The sequence below is a fragment of the Fistularia commersonii genome, chromosome 20 (assembly GCF_037954325.1).
Source record: "Fistularia commersonii isolate RoL2024-O1a breed Wild chromosome 20, RoL_Fcom_v1.0, whole genome shotgun sequence".
In the NCBI taxonomy this organism is placed as follows: domain Eukaryota; kingdom Metazoa; phylum Chordata; class Actinopteri; order Syngnathiformes; family Fistulariidae; genus Fistularia; species Fistularia commersonii.
The window spans coordinates 15,514,668-15,531,515 of NC_141303.1; the positions used below are offsets into that span (position 1 = coordinate 15,514,668).

The window sequence follows — 16,848 nt, forward strand, 5'->3', positions numbered from 1 at the left end:
CAAGACTTTTAGAGTGCTAAGATTATACAAAGTCAATTCATCTAAGCGGCTAGGATACTGCAAGTACGTGTTTATGCCCGGCCTAATGGTCCACCTCTGAATCCTGAGGTGTTCCCGAGCCAGCTGAGAGTCCCTCCAGCATGTCCTACGTCTTCCCATGGTCTCCTCCTGGTGGGAACCCCTCCTAAAGCAGGTTCCTAACCAGATGGAGCCACTTCATATGGCTCTGGATGCTGGAGCACCCTTTAGATGAGGGGTGTCAAACTAAAGGCCCTTGGGCCAGATCAGGCCAACAAACGGGTTTAATCCGGCTTGCAAAGCTAAAAGATACCAGGTTTTAGGGGTGAACTGAACAATAGGTACATTAAAAGTAGTTAATATGTCATGAGTTTACCCATCCAACCCGCTTGAGAATTGATTTTCCGCCATGTGGCCCCTGAGCTAAAATGAGTTTGACACCCCTGCTCTAGATGGACACCCCGAGGAGGAAGTTCTGAGAGCTAACCACAAGTACCTTGGGGTCCATATTAACAACAGACTGAACTGGACACACAACACAGATGTACTCTACAGGGTCAGAGCAGGGTGTTCTTCCTATGGAGGTCGTTTGATATCTGTAGCGTTCTCCTCAAGACCTTTTACCAGTCTATGGTAGCCAGCGCACTCTTCTTTGCTATAGTGTGCTGGTGGGTGGTGGAGCAGTGCCATGACTGGTGAGGTTAACACGCTCAACAAACTTGTGAAGAATGCCCACTTGGTGGTGGGACTGAACCTGGACCATCTCCAATCGGTGGCAGCGGGGAGGGTGACGGGCACACTGGGAGCTTTCCTGGACAATCCTTCCCACCCCTTGTACCACAAGCTGTGGTTGATGGGCAGCTCATTCAGCCAACAGCTCATCAAATCCCAACGCTTCAGGCGTTCCTTTTTGCCCACAGCCATCAGACTGTAGAACAGCACTCTGACCGTCCAGGGGTGCATCTGTGTTATCACAACTTCACTACCTCACCCATTCACAAGAGTCATATCCTAACTCTGTTGTCTGTTTTGTTGGTCTCAGCCCATTTGCATCCTGCCTATTTTTTTGATTTGTTTTATTTTATTTTTGTTATTGCTGTTGTCATTCTGTTTATGTTGTTGTTTTGTCTTTTTTTCTCATTCTGTTGTCCATTCTTATCCTCGATGTTGTTGTTCTCTCTGCTGTCTATTTATTTGTGGACGTCTTTTGCTGTTTTCTAATTGTCTTCTAATCGTCTATTTATATTTGTATAAATTGATTGCAGTATAACTGTTACGTTGCTGTGGTAAAGTAATTTCTTGGTAACGTTTTCTGTGGTAACGTAATCTCCATCAAGTTCCTTGATGGAGATCAATAAACTTGCTCAACTCATTTCTATATCAGAACAGCCACACACCATGGCAGAGATCATGGCTGAGATGTGATTACTACCAGCCTGCAAAATCATGGTAGAAGAAATTATCAGCCCTGACGTCCTAGACTACAGTCTCATTCTATTTCATTAAAACGGTTTGTGACATATTTATTTGGTGGCATGCCGTGGGATTTTTAAAATAATGGTTGGGAAACACTGCCCTAAAAGCCGTCCTTCTGATTATAAGGGGCTGTGAAGTGCGGGAAGTAGAGCATTGTCTTTGGGACTGAACATTTCTGGTTTGATTCCTGGATCCTCCCAGAGTGTCGAAGTGTCGTTGAGCAAAACACTGCTCCCCTGGTGCTGTTCAACAGCATGCCAACTTCTCATGGTTCATCCATGATGGGTAATTGCAGTGAACAAATTTTTCCACAGGGATAAAGGATAAATTGTCATTATTATTTTCTGAATGCAAATGTTGTTTAGTGAAGGTCTTCTGTTTCCATCAGTGCTGCCACACCTCCATCTCACACGAAACTAAGAGGAGAGACTTCATTTACAAATTCTCCTAATATTTAATCCACTGAAAGGAGTCGGCGTGTCATAAGGCAGTTACTATCTCCAGGGTATTTAACTTTTTTCGGTTCTCCAGCGCCGTAAACCCTAAAAGGTTTGAACAGCTTGAAAATGGCGGAGGCTGACATCAGATTGATATCAGCCTTTTGATGAGGAGGGTTCGTAAATCTGTCCAGCTTGCTATTTAACCCTGCAAACAGGCGGGAAACTAGTCGGGCTGATGACTCAGGATCTATAAGTTTTGTAGCGGCTGGATTGGGGTACGCCGTGGTCTCACTTGTTTACCTGCAGCTTCTTGGTGAAGCGGGAGAACATGTAGGAGACACAGTCATTGATGGCCCCTGTCTGCTGGAGCAGCAGCACGCCTTTGGGGGTCGTCGAGAAGCTCAGCAGGCTGTCCAGCAGGGTCTCCTCCCAGACCAGCCTGTGGGGGGGGTGTCAAAGGGCAAAGGTCAAGGCTGAGGGATTTAGCTCCGTGTTGTGGTTGATTTTAAAACTGTCTCTACAAACACCTTCTGCATTTGGGTCCAGAATTGCGGTGCCTTACTCATGGGACATACCACTACGGTCATTTCCGGACTATAAGCCACTACTTTCAACACTGCAGCTAAAGCAATGATGCAGGAAATATAAGGATTTTTGGGGGCTAAAAAGCTTTATACCGCCAAAAAATTCATAAGACCAATGAAATTACTCTGAAATTCTGAGGCCGACACCGAAGAAGATAACTATTGTGGTTTTAGTGCCCAGGAGGAGGACCAAGATAGCAATCAGCGGGAGTAGGACAAAGCGGGGATATAAACTGGATCGATGGATGGAGTTTTCATTGTGTTATTAATTATTCATCTTTTTCATCAGCCATGTTACAGGCACTGTTTGGAAAAAAAGCATTTCCAGTACATAATTATTGCTGATACGCGTTGTCACATTGTATTTTCATTAATTCTTCATTAATTTTTCTAAGTCAACGTGGCTCGCGTTGCTCTAGTGAAGTGAGTTAATGTTCATTAAAAAGCTTTTTGATTCCTTAATTATGGAGATAAATCACAGGATGAAGTTTCTTCAGACTGAAAACTCTGAAATATAGCACTAAACTGATTTCACTCATATCTCATGGGGAAATAAAATAGTAATGGATGTAATGACTGGATGGTAGTGAGTTACATGTTCTGAGAAGATGATCCTCCAGCAGCTCCAGGCACCAGGGTGGGGACTTGGTCTGACTTGGGAGCTGGTCCAACTTGGGAGCTGGTCTGACATTTCCAATCATTCCGCAGGAAAGAAATCAAAGAAAAAGGGGATGAAAACCTTAAAAAGATAATTAAAATTCCAGCCTATAAGCCGATACTATTTTCACACACTTTTGGAACTGCAGCTTATACAACGATGCAGCTAATTTATGGATTTCTATCAGGTAATTACGGTAGCTTCCTTCCGCCAACACCATCACATTGAACAATTTAAACCGTTTTAGCAAATTCACTTGCATTTTCTTCAGATCAGCCATTTTTCGCTTTTTGCACACATCCCCATCGTGTAAAAGACATGCAGATATGCATTTGAAAGCGATCAGTCTGGCTGTCCAAGAAGGAAATAGAGCTGCTGCATGTAGGTTCGACATCTGTTCTGAAGAAAAGCATTTGCATTATGTACAGGTGGTTGTAGATGTTACCATGATTAATCTAAAGTTTAAAAAAAAAAATTTGTGTAACATCTTGCTGTATTAACATTTCGTGTTTCAACAATGCGGCTTATTTATGTACAGTTTCTTTTTTCCTTGAAAAATAAGCAGGTGCAGCCTATATAAAGTTGTGCTCCATGGTCCAGAATTTATGGTAAAAGGGATATAAAACAAAAAGCTATGAAGGTGGAGGCTCACGCAAACTCAACCCATCAGTGGATCACTTAGCGCTCAGTTATTCATGCTAATATTCATTACACTATTTTTCACTCCGGATTTTTTCTATTTTTTAATGCTCATCCATTCATTCCAGGTGTCTCGCACCTGCAGGCTTTTGTCTCCCTGCCACTGGAACAACACTTAGCCCAGTTAGATCCTTTGAGAAACGAATGCTTGACAAGACGTGGTCTCCTGCACTAAACATATAATAGAGTATATTGGACGGTGTTGTTTTGCAGATGATACTGTGATGTGTAGTGAGAGCAGGGTGGAGGTACAATTTGAAGAGAAGGGTAATGAAGGCCAGGCGCATCAAGACAGAATACATGTGGAGGAACCCAAGAGGAACGGTGAGGCTACAAGGAGTGGAGATGAAACCTAGCCGTCATTAAGCATTTCATTAAAATGTTAAATGAAACCGTTGTATGGACTATGATGTTTGCAGATGACATTGGTATGTGTAGTGAAAGCAGGGAACAGGTGGAGGAACATCTAGAGAAGTGAGGGTATGACCTGGAGAGAAGGTGAGTGAGAGGAACAATTAAAGAAATTCTGAGTCAACAGTCAAGAGCAACGGAGAGGGTGGAGAGACCAGTGCTAGACGGTTGGAACAGGTGGAGAAGAGTATTGGTCAGAATGAAAGGACAGGTGGAGAAGAAGGAGGTGACAGCAGCCATGTTCACTGGTTTGGAGACACTGAGGAGGATATCCATCACATCTCAGATGGTCTGGAAATAAAGTCACTGAGATGGCTGAAAAGGGACAATGAAGATCTGGCTAGAAGATTGCTTCAGTGGGAAGAGGTTTATGGTTGGAGGCAAAGAGAACAGGAAGTGAGTTGCAGTGAAAAGAGGGTCAGATGGAGGCCAATGCTGAGCTGTGGGCTCCTGAGGGGAGCAGCCCGAAGGAGGAGCAGACATAAAAACTATAAACAACATATAAAATATATAAAAAGTTAACTGTACCGCGGGACCTTTACAGGTAGAGAAAACTTTCCTGGATTTCATTGCTGTGTCAGTGATTGTTATCTCTGTGGCCTCCAGACGCCCCAGAGGCAGGTGGGCTAATTTGTGGCTTCGTCTCAATGTTAACTTTGCTTGCTGAAGCTCCAGGTAATTTTTTAAATCAATTTTTTTCCTGGATATTTTGTTCCCATTACATTTTTTACATTACAGTCATTTAGCAGATGCTTTTATCCAAAGCGACTCACAAAAATTGCAATTCAATAACTGAAGATCCAAAGTACGAGTAGTCGTTATTCAGAAGTTACCACTCTACCAAATAGCCATCTCAAAACCATATAAAAACATACATTAATTTCTTTGTTTTTTTTTTTTTGTTTGTTTTTTTTTTTTAGGAGGGTGGGGGGGCTAAGTGCGGTTAGTGGGGTAGGGCTTGGTGAAGAGGTATGTTTTCAGCTCACGGTGGAAGATGGGCAGGGATCCCGCTATTCTGACCTTTTCCGGAAGTTCATTCCACTACTGAGGAGCCAAGACCGAGAAGAGCAGCAGATCGATCGGCAGCCAGGGGCGCTGAGTGATAGGGTGGACAGTCGCCAAGAGGTGGCAGATCAGAGGGGACGGGTGGGGACATGTGGCTTGACCATATCCTGACGATATGACGGGGCTGTCCCATTCACTGCCTGGTAGGCGAGCACCAGGGTCTTGAACTTGATGCTGGCGGCTACCGGGAGCCAGTAAAAGGACATTAGATGGGGAGTTGTGTGGGAGAATTGGGGACGGTTGAACTCCAGGCGGGCTGACGCTTTCTGGATAAGCTCAAGCGGCCTGATGGTCACCGATGGTGGACCGGCAAGGAGGAAGTTGCAGTAGTCCGAGAGATGACTAGAGCCTGGATGAGTATCTGCGCAGTATCCTCCGTGAGGAATCTGCGAATCTTCCTGATGTTGTGAAGGAGGAATCTGCAGAAACGTGTGACTGCTGCGACGTTCGCTGAGAACGACAGTTGGTTGTCTAGGACGACACCCAGGTTCCTCGCAGTTGTGATTGGCCTTACCACAGTGTTGTCGATGGTGATGGTCAGGTCTCCAGGACAACCGCTCTCCAGGAGAAAAGAGAGGCTCAGTCTTGTCTAGGTTGAGCTTGAGGTGGTTAGTTGCCATCCAATCTGAGATGTCGGCCAGGCAAGCTGTGATTCGGGTTTCCACCTGTTGTAGTTCCCAAAACTACTACGGGACCGTTTTTCCCTCTAAGCTTTGTTGCCGGCGTCATCAAGGGTAAAAAAATAACAATTCGGTATTTATATTTAAAAACACGGTAACACCTCGGCCCTTCTATGGAAGCAACTCTGACCAATCACGGCCTTACTTGTTGCACAACTTGTTGCAAACTACAACAGGACCGTTTTGCCCTCTAAGCTTCGTTGCCGGTGTCACCAAGGGTAAAAAAATAATAATTTGGTATTTATATTTAAAAACATGGTAACACCTCGGCCTTTCTATAGAAGCAACTCTGACCAATCACGGCCTTACTTGTTGCACAACGGTCATTAATATTTAACAATGTATAAACCAAGTGAGGAGGAAGCAGGAAGTGACCGGGTTTGTCGGGCAAGGCCTTCTTGTTAAAACTGCCGCCTCCAGGCCCGAAGACAGCAATCAGCCTTTCCTTGTATTTTCTTTCCGTTTTTAATCCCCTCAAAGGCTCTACATTGTTATTTCATTTGACAGTTCAATTTTTTTTTTCTCCATCTATGGAGCAAAAATTACTGCGGCCTCCGGCATGCGTGAACCCGGAAATGTTCTACAGTACGCTGCCAGGGGATTTCACTGTGTCCACATTCTCCAAACATATGAAGTTTAAACAGTGTGAACTGCTAAGAAAGGTATTTCAGATTCGCAGGTTTGATAAAATGCTCAGTGACTTTGGCGGTCACCTACAATCAAAGCATCGGCTTTGCTAGCTAATCATTCGATTAATCGAGCAATCCTCGATTAAAATAAACACATCATCCACATTTCTGTGTATTTGCTAACGGCCTCCTTGGGCAATAAGTTACCAGAACGGAGTTGCGTTCTGGGTTCTAACCCCTCGCCGAGCGGAGCTGGAGGTTGGAACGAAGCAAGGGCACCTTCTTCCAGGCAACGGTGAGGGCCTTGTGGAGACCATAGGGGCGCAGGACCTGCAGGCCCTCGCAGGTGTTGTACATCTGCCGGCAGAGGAACACGAAGGCACCACAGATGGCGCGGCACTCGTCCTCACCATTCACCGCCGCCACCAGTAGCCTCAGGGTGAGCTGGACAACCACGTGAGCAGCGGAAAGCCTGCGGGGGAGGATTCATATCATTAGCATGTTTCCACCGTGCTGAGTTGTGCTGAGTTGTCCTGATTCATGGGAGTTTATGGGATAAAACTTTGGAGATAAACAAGGATGTGCTGGAAGCACTGTCCTTCACTGAGCCAACAGGTGCAAATTAAAAATCTACATTAGCGGATGTGATTTTTTCCATGCATTTCAAAGCGTAAAATTCCACCTTTCGCTTTCCTTGCCCCCCCCATGCAGGAGGAGCATTAATCCTCCATCGGTGTTTGAGATGTGAGCCAGAGCGTCAGCAACGAGAGTCAACATTGCCGTGGGAGACGTTAACTCGCCCTGGGAGAGCAGCGGGGATAAGCAGAGGAGAAATTCAGACGGTTAATTCAGATGCCAAGCAGGTAACTAGAATAGAGAGCGACTCAGGATTGGGACTCAGGATTGGGACTCAGATTGCAGGCCAGTCAGAACCGAAGAAAGCGACAATGTGCAGGTGCTTCATTCTACAACGTTCTCACATATAATAACACAGCGGAACCTTGACTTACAAGTGCATGAAGTTAAGAATTTTGGGAGATCCGAGCCATCTCTCAATAGATTTTTTTTGTTTTGTGATACAAGTGCGGAACGAGTGGGAAGAACGTTTGGCACCCATGTGGCTTAAGTTGTCCATGAACTGCCGTTCAAATTCAGTGGGAGGCATAGAAGCTGCAAGCTGGCCCAGAGAGAATCATGGAAAAACAAAAGCGAGGTGTGTGTCGTGGACTCATCCATGAAGACATGGTCAATAACGGTGTCCCAGTCCAGCGAGCGCATGTCACACTTTCCAAGAAACCGCCAAATAAACCGGGTCTTTCCACAGTTGGTAGCGACCACGCAGCAGTGCGTGCTCTACCACTGGGGCACCGCCAGATCGGTAAGCATAATGCTTCATTTGGATGGCAGCGTCCCCAGATTCAAACCATCACTTGGTGGATGTTTAACTTTGTGATTGGAGCCTAGATCTGAGTTGGGATCAAAAGTGCTTCAATTCATTTCAAAAGGGAAATTTAATTTCATATTCCTGCAAATTGATTTATGAGCTCGAGCATTGAACGTATTCAACTACTCAGTCAAGGTATAACTGTAGAATACATAAAATGTATTTAATGGCTGTCAGCCCACCGATCCATTGCTTAATTTAGTTGCCAAACTCCAAATAAATCAAAGAATCACTTTGGTAGCCAGTTGTTTCCATTATAAACAGCCGCATTTTTGTGGACCAATCGCAGGCCACAGCCTCACCTGTTGCATAGCAAGCTGGGCTCGGACCGGGGCTAGCAGGGTCTCCATGACGGGCGCCTGGTGGAGGCACTCAGCGGCGCACTCTGTCCTCTCGCAAAGCATCCACAGCACCTCCATCACTAAGACGCTGGGCCACAGGCACTCTGCAGACACATGCGGGGTTCCAGGTTGAGGCGTTGTGTTTCAAAAAACTTAATTCTGTCATTTCTAAAAATAGTAGGTGATACAGGGGAACGCTCAAAATCAAGGAAAAAATTATCTTCAATTTTGTTTTCTTAAAAGTAGTACTTTTAACTCTTCAAAAAGAAAAGCTAATAATTGAAATATAAAGCAATGCCTGAATAATATTACTGCTTCTTCTTCTTTCGGCTTATCCCGTCAGGCGCTGCCACAGCAAGTCAACTTTCTCCATCTAACCCTAGTCTCTGTATCTCACAACAACTACCTTCATATCCGCTCTCACTACGTCCATAAATATTCTCTTTGGTCTTCCTTGAGACCTCTTGCATGGCAGCTCCAATTCCAGTATCCGTCTACCAATATATTCTCTATCTCTCCTCTATACATGACCAAACCATCTCAGTCTGGCTTCTCTGGCCTTCTCTCCAAAACATCTAACGTGTGCTGTTCCTCTGATGGACTCATTCCTGATCCTATCCATCCTGGTCACTCACAAAGAGAACCTCAACTCTGGTCATTGTAACATTTTCTAGTCCATACATCATCACTGGTCTCACCACTGTTTTGTACTCCTTTCCTTTTATTCTGGCTGAAAGTCTTCTATCACATAGTACCCCTGACACGATTCTCCACCCATTCCAACCTGCCTGAACCTGTCTCTTCACCTCTTTTCCATACTCTCCGTTGCTCTGGACTGTTGACCCTAAGTACCTGAAATCCTCCAGTTTCTTGATCTCCACTCACTGTAGTCTCACCGTTCCACCTGAGTTCCTCTCATTCACACACATATATTCTGTCTTGCTGCGACTAACTTTCATTCCTCTGCTTTCCAGAGCATACCTCCACCTCTCTAGATTTTCCTCTACCTGTTGTCTGCTCTCCCAACAGATCACAATGTCATCCGAAAACATCATGGTCCATGGGGATTCCTGTCTAACCTCATCTGTCAGCCTGTCCATCACCATTGCGAATAAGAAGGGTCTCAGAGCTGATCCCTGATGGAGTCCCACCTCCACCTTGAACTTCTCTGTAACCCCTACAGCACACCGTACCAGTGTCTCACAGCTAGCATACATGTCCTGCACCAGTCTAACAAACTTCTCTGCTACTCCAGACTTCCTCATACAATACCAGACCTCCTCTCTTGGTACCCTGTCATATGCCTTTTCTAGGTCTACAAAAACACAATGCAGCTCCCTCTGGCCTTCTCTGTACATTTTTATTAGCATTCTCAACGCGAATACTGCATCTGTAGTACTCTTCGTAGGCATGAAGCCATACTGCTGTTCACAAATGCGGACTTCTGCTCACAGTCTACTTTCCACTACTCTTTCCCATAACTTCATTGTATGGCTCGTCAACTTTATCCCTCTATAGTTGCCACAATTCTGCACATCCCCTTTATTCTTAAAAATAGGCATCATCACACTTTGTCTCCATTCTTCAGGCATCTTCTCACTCTCTAAGATACTGTTGAATAATCTAGTCAGAAAATCTACCGCTGCCTATCCTAGACACTTCCACACCTCCACAGGGATATCATCAGGACCAACTGCTTTTCCACTCTTCATTCTCTTCAATGCCTGCCTCACTTCACTTTTACTAATTTGTGCTACTTTGTGGTCTACAATAGTCACCTCTTCTACCCTTGCCTCTCTTTCATTTTCCACATTCATCAGCTCTTCAAAGTACTCTTTCCATCTTCCCATCACTCTTCTAGCATCTGTCAATACATTTCCCTCTCTGTCCTTAATCACCCAGACCTGTTGTACATCCATTCCATCTTTATCTCTCTGTTTTGCCAAACTGTATAGACCATTCTCACCCTCCTTACCATCCAACCGAGCATACAAGTCATCTTACACCCTTTGTTTGGCCTTTGCTACCTCTATCTTTATCTTTACCTTTCTTTACTCCTGCACTTCCTCATTCCACCACCAAGTCTCCTTATCTATTTTCCTTCCAGATGACACACCAAGTCCTCTTCTACCTGTCTCCCTGATAACACTAGCTGTAGTTGTCCAATGGAAGCTCACCCTGACCACCAAGACTCTTTCTCGACTCCTCCCTGAAAACCATGCAACACTCCTCCCTTTTCAGCTTCCTCCAGTTTGTCCTCTGCTCTGCCTTTGTCCTCTTCATCTTCCTTGTCACCAGAGTCATCCTACAAACCACCATCCTATGCTGTCTGGCTACACTCTCACCTACAAGTACTTTGCAGTCACTGATCTCTTTCAGGTTACCTCGTCTATACAAGATGTAGTCTACCTGCGTGCTCCTACCTCCGCTCTTATAAGTTACCCGATGTTCGTGTTTTTTCTGGAAAAAGGTGTTCACTACAGCCATTTCCATCCTTTTTGCAAAATCTACCACCTTCTGTCCCTCTGCATTCCTATCCTGGATACCAAATCTGCCCATCACTTCTTCATCCCCCCTATTGCCTTCACCAACATGTCCATTGAAGTCTGCACCAATTACCACTCTCTCATTTCTGGGAATATTCTGCATCACTTCATCCAACTCATTCCAGAACTTCTCCTTCTCTTCAGATTCACATCCCACCTGTGGGGCATAGACACTAACAACATTGAGCATCACACCTTCAATTTCCAATTTCAGACTCATTAGTCTATCTGACATTCTTTTCACCTCCAGGACGTTCCTAACAAACTCCTCCTTCAAGATAACTCCTACTCCATTTCTCTTCTTGTCAGTACCATATTAGTACAACTTATAGCCTGCTCCTAAGCTTCTAGCCTTACTACCTTTCCACCTGGTCTCCTGGACACACAGTATATCCACCTTCCTTCTCTGCATCATGTCGACCAACTCTCTACCTTTTCCTGCCCAATTTCCATTAGTACCCTGTAGGTCATCAGTACCAATGGCAGTTGTTAACCCGGTCCGCGACCAATCCAGTATGGTATAGTTATGGTTGACTCGCATGTTTGGTTATAGCAAAAGTTTTACGCCGGATGCCCTTCCTGACGCAACCATCTGCATTTATCCGGGCTTGGGACCGGCTCAGGGAGACACTGCTCCGTGCCCCCCCAAGGCAGGCTTGGAGAGACACAGGCCAGTGCCACCCTGAGGCTGCATTGCCTGAATAATATTACTGCAAGTGAAAATACCAAAAAGGGCCAGTTTATTGTTGTGACCCTTGTATTTATAAGTTATCACTATTATTATTTTTATTCATTCACTTATTTACAGGATTTTTATTTTGGGGTAAGGGGATTTATATTACTTTCTGATTTTTTTGTATTAATCAGAATGAGACTCAAAATTAAAACTCTAATATATAGTAAAAAATCCCCCTATCACAAAATCCTGTAAATAAACGAGAGAATGAATAATAATTATAACATTAAATAATTTATGAAGTATGTGAATTGGGTGACTTATTAACTTATAAATTAAAGACGACAATAAAACTCTAAAAGTGCTCTTCCATTTCTTTTGCGAGCGTGTGTAAATCAAATCCAGTGCAGATTAACTTCTTTTAAGTTGGCAATAAATTGGAGGTCAAAGTAAATCTGAGTAGAAGTCGCCATCACCCTCGAAGATCGACGTCCACAACTCCATGAAAGCATTTACAGAGGCGGGGCCACATCACAACTTCAGAGGGGGCGCAACTTCCCCACCCTCACCCCAAGGTGAAATATTCAAATAAATCAACGGCTCGTTCAGCATGGCATCGCGTGACGATTGCTCGACGGCGGGAACGCTATCCGTCACTGACAGCAGAGGCCGCCGCGATCAACTGCAGGGAATGGATGGGGCAATAATGCAAGGTCTCTTCGGGGAGCCGTCTGACTCAGTGCAAGGTTAGGAGATAAGAGATACAGTCTGAGGAATGTGGACACCCTGACCCAAGATACGTGTATGTGTGTGTGTGTGTGTGTGTGGATGTGTCATCCCACCTGTGTGTGAGGCTTCGTCCTGCAGAGGCTCCGCATGGTGACACATGATGTTTATCAGAGTGACCACGGTGTCTGTCAGACCAACGGCATCTGAGACATACATAACGAGAAGCACATTAGGTTGAGTCACATAGGACCGCCATAAACAACATTTTAATCTTCATCTTCAGAGTTGTAAAGTTTCTAATTGATTTCCAGGGAAGACGTCCACTCCTGTGGACGTCTGACACAATAGCAGGCGTTTCATGACGGCATGCCTGCACCAGGCAGTTAAATTTAATTTCTTCGTCCATTGTCTTCCGTTGTTTTTATCTCTATCCATTGTGTCATTGTCTACAATGCTTATCCCTTGGTCAGGGTCAAGATGGGCCAGGGTGGAAGTCTATCCACAACCCAAGTGCCCACATTCCAAGGGGTTGTAAAACAAGTCCTTATAAGGAAGTAAACCCGACATTTTGGTCAGAGGTATAAAAAGAGCGCGCTCCCCTTGGCTCGGGGCCAGAACCTCCTCACCTGCACATCCGCTGGACGTGTCTCAGCAGGTGTCCAGAGAGGATGAACAATCCTCTCGAAGTGACATTCATTCCGCCCCGGGATATCTCATAAGTGTATTTCCTGACTTTAAATAAATCATTCTTTCCTGATTAGTTACTGACCATTGTGACGTATTTCCCTGAATGAGAATCTGAACACACCAGGACAACAAAGTCCGGTCCTGTGGTCATTCATGTAGACCAGGGGTGCCCACACTTTTTTGCCTTTTGAGCTACTTTTCAAATGACCATATACGAATGATCTACCTCCACAATATATGCTGAATATATATTTATTTATATATCTACTGAGTATACTCAACACAATACATGTTTGTGGATCTTGCATAACTGCATGAACCCTTATGGCACACTACAATAGAGTACTTTTTTGGTAAATACCTTATTCTGATGACTTGAGTGGAGTCAGCAGCATAGTTGAAGTTAGCTGTGAGAAAAATTATTGCTGTCCTGACAGCTGAGATTTTAATTCCTTCACCTTTCTCCTTGTCAGCTCACTTTTCAGAGGGAAGGCAGTGCTGTAGTTTTTATGAACTGTCTGAAAATGCTGCTCCACATTTCCCTTTTTCGGTATAGCAATGGCAGACTGGCAGATGAAGCAAATGCACTTTGAAAATGACATAGTAAAAAAAAGTACACCTCTCATTCCAAATGGAAGTTATAGGTTTTTAGTCTTTTTACCCAGTCCAGCTCCTGGTGAATATGTAGCTCAGTGGTAGGGCGCAAGCTTACGCATGAGCGCACGTATGAGGTCCTAGGTTCAGTGCCCTGCATCTCCGCTGTGAGTCGCTTTGGATAAGCATCTGCCTAATGACTGTATTCCATTCTGTATTCTCCCCCACTAATTTTTATACCCATAAGTTTAGAAGACATGTATTGGAGCCTAACTCGCTAGCTTGCTAGAACGCAGTGTTATCTGCACATGCGCAGTGACTCCTGTGTCAGAAAAGGTCAGATTGGACAGACCGACTGTCAGTCAAGTGACAAATTTCATTGTGAGGCTGACGTCTCCGTTTTAACGCCATGCAATCTACCCACACTACCTTTGCGATCGACCGGTAGATCATGATCGACGTATTGGGCACACCTGGTGTAGACTGTAGAATCCTCACTCTGATATTTCAATAATTCTCTGTATGTGGAATAGTTCCATTGTCTTCTGTGCAATAAATCAGGGGTGTCAATTGCATGTTGTCCCTGGGGCCACATACGGCCTAATTTGATGTCAAGGGAGCCGGACCAGTAAAATCATAGCGTAATTACTGAAAATTTACAATAAGTCAAAATTTTTCCTTTGTTTTATCTTCATATGTAATGAACTTTTACATGACAAACAACCTGAGATTCATGAAGAAAAGTAAGTGCAATTTCAACAACAAGATGCCTCAGTTCTGTCTTCTCATTTCTCCATGCATTTTGTTGTATTTTTCGCCATGGCGAGTCTCACAGTGGCACCGAAACTTGCTGCATCCACACCAAGCATACAGGTTTCATATTAACCTCAACAAAAAAATAAAAAGTAGTCCATTTTTGTTGGAAAACCTTATACCCCGGAGGACCTGATGTAACAAAGTGATGTGACTAATAGCTGGAGACTCTGATTGCACAACATCTGCCAGGCGCTCCCGACAATTACATAACCTGGACGGGGATGGGGAGGGCAGGGTGCACTCCCACTGAGGAGATAAGACCATCCCTCCGTGAGAGAACATCAGGGTTACCTTTGTGCGTCCTCAGTCTGATGGGGAACAGTCTCCGCCCACTCTGGTAGATGAACAGCTTCCCCAGGAGGCACAGGGAGTGGACGAAATAGGCGTATTGCAGCTGCTGCCCTGTGTAGACAGCCCTCCGGACGGCTCCTGGAGCATGGACATGTTTGATTGGCTCTGCATCACACATACACAAACGAAAAGAGGTCCTGCAGGACCCCCAGGTTCCCTCCATCCATAAACCTCCCTGGTCTTCCAGCATCCCTCTACCCTAGCTTCTCCAGCCCTCCTCTGTCCATGATCAAACCATCTCCAGAGCATCTACCATGTTCTGTCACTCCTTATGCTCTCCATCCTCCTGAATCCCAAAGAGGAACCTCCATATCTTCATCTCTGCTGCCTCCTGTCTTCTCCTCAATGTCTCCAAACCAGACACCATGGGTATGGCTGCTCTCACGTCCATCTTCTCCATCTTTCCTTTCCTTCTGGCTGACGGTCTTTTATCATTGTTCACAACCAAGGAAACTTTTCTCTTCTTGCTACACAAGAAGAAAACATCTTCATCTCCATCCCTCCATGTCCAAACCATCACAGTCTGACTTTATCTCCATAACATAATATGTGCTGTCTCTCTGAAGGTTCCTAGTCCTCCTCCACAGATTGCTCTCTGTGCCACCAGCTCTATCTCCTGTCTTCTCTTAAAACAAGCATCATGGGTGCTCTCATCTTCATCTACTCAACCTTTCCTTTCATTCAGGTTGAAGCCCAGCTACACAGTCCCTCCAGCATGTCCTGGATCTTCATCGGGGGACTTCCTCCTCCTCCTGGTTGAACCTCACCAGGGAGGAATCCTGACCAGATGCTTCTCTTTTTAAACCCCTCAAATGACGACTCATCCGTCCATGTCCTCGCCGTCCGCCATACCACATCCCTGTGAACATCTCCTGCCTTCTCCTGCACGATGCTCTTAGTCACTTCTCCATCTTTTCATGGACAAGTCCACAACACACACACCCAGCTTGTGTTTTTCCATGATTGTCTCTGGGTTAGCTAGCTAGCAGCGGCATGTCCCACTGTCTTCAAATGCCACTTCCTGGACAGCGGCGGCCATGTTGGATCCCGGCTCCATTTATAAAAAAAAAACATCTACTGAGCCCCTAAGCCAATGCACTTGTCCTGAGATCCTAAGCCAATGCACTCAAAAGTCAAGATTCCACCGTACCTCCTCGTTCTCAGTCATCAAGATCATGATGATTTCTTGTTGAAATCTTCGTCTTGGCAACTGGACTTGAATTTCTTAACTTTCAGACGTTTCAACCCTCATCCGAGAGAATTCGTCAGTTCTGAAGAACTGGGTGAAATGTCTTCAAGTGAACAAATTCAAGTCCAGTTGCCAAGACAAGAAGATTTGGACAAGTACCTTCTTGTCAGGTTCTCACACAGGCTCCATCCCCATCCACATCAAGAGTCATGCTCACCAGCGTGCAGCCGCTCCCTCGTGTCGGCCACTCCGGCAGCAGCTTGCTGGTAGAGCATGCACTGTTGCACAGCTGCCACCACCTGCGGAAAGACCTGGGTTATTTGGCAGCTTCCTGGAAAGCATGAGACCTGCTCATCAGGATGCCATTAGTGACCAGCAAGGAAACGACAGGCTTAGCAAGGGATTAGAACTAGTGCCAGCGCGATCCTTCTCTGTTATCAAACCACTTAATCAAGAGCGTTCGGACAGGTGCAATTCTCTGATCCAAGTCTCGCCCTCAAAAGGAGGAGAAGAAAGAGGAGGAGGTTCAAAGCCCTTCATCGCTGGAGTGGCTGGGATTTATTGACAGTTACTTTAAAGAAGCTTGCAGGGGTGATTTGGCAATAATCCCCTCTGGAAGCGGGATTACACCGTTAAATCGTAAACGACAAAGCCGCGTCTCACGCTCCCACATTGATCCAGCAAGCCGGACGGGGGACGCCATGAGATCAGATGAAAAGGTTGAACCCTCATTTCTCCACAGGTAGTCCGGATGTCCGGGATGAAGATTACTCTTTTGCTCCAGTTAAGCTAACTTCCAACCAGCGTGCACACTG

The 16,848-nt window shown here is 45.2% G+C and overlaps 1 protein-coding gene across 8 annotated transcripts in view; it reads right to left on the reverse strand.

The window, feature by feature from the left end:
• Positions 1 to 16,848, reverse strand: part of tbc1d32 (TBC1 domain family, member 32) — a 100,403-nt gene that overhangs the window by 79,271 nt on the left and 4,284 nt on the right. For all 8 annotated transcript variants that reach the window (XR_015107698.1, XM_086167350.1, XM_086167354.1 and 5 more), the window contains 8 exons: positions 16,251 to 16,332; positions 14,785 to 14,922; positions 12,510 to 12,599; positions 8,407 to 8,549; positions 7,343 to 7,461; positions 6,940 to 7,132; positions 3,114 to 3,202; positions 2,235 to 2,373 (listed from right to left, as the gene is read on the reverse strand). Coding sequence is in view for 7 of the 8 variants with exons in the window: in XM_086167350.1 (XP_086023476.1) it covers positions 2,235 to 2,373; positions 3,114 to 3,202; positions 6,940 to 7,132; positions 7,343 to 7,461; positions 8,407 to 8,549; positions 12,510 to 12,599; positions 14,785 to 14,922; positions 16,251 to 16,332 (993 nt within the window). In the remaining variant the exon portion in view is untranslated. The remainder of the gene's footprint in view (positions 1 to 2,234; positions 2,374 to 3,113; positions 3,203 to 6,939; positions 7,133 to 7,342; positions 7,462 to 8,406; positions 8,550 to 12,509; positions 12,600 to 14,784; positions 14,923 to 16,250; positions 16,333 to 16,848) is intronic.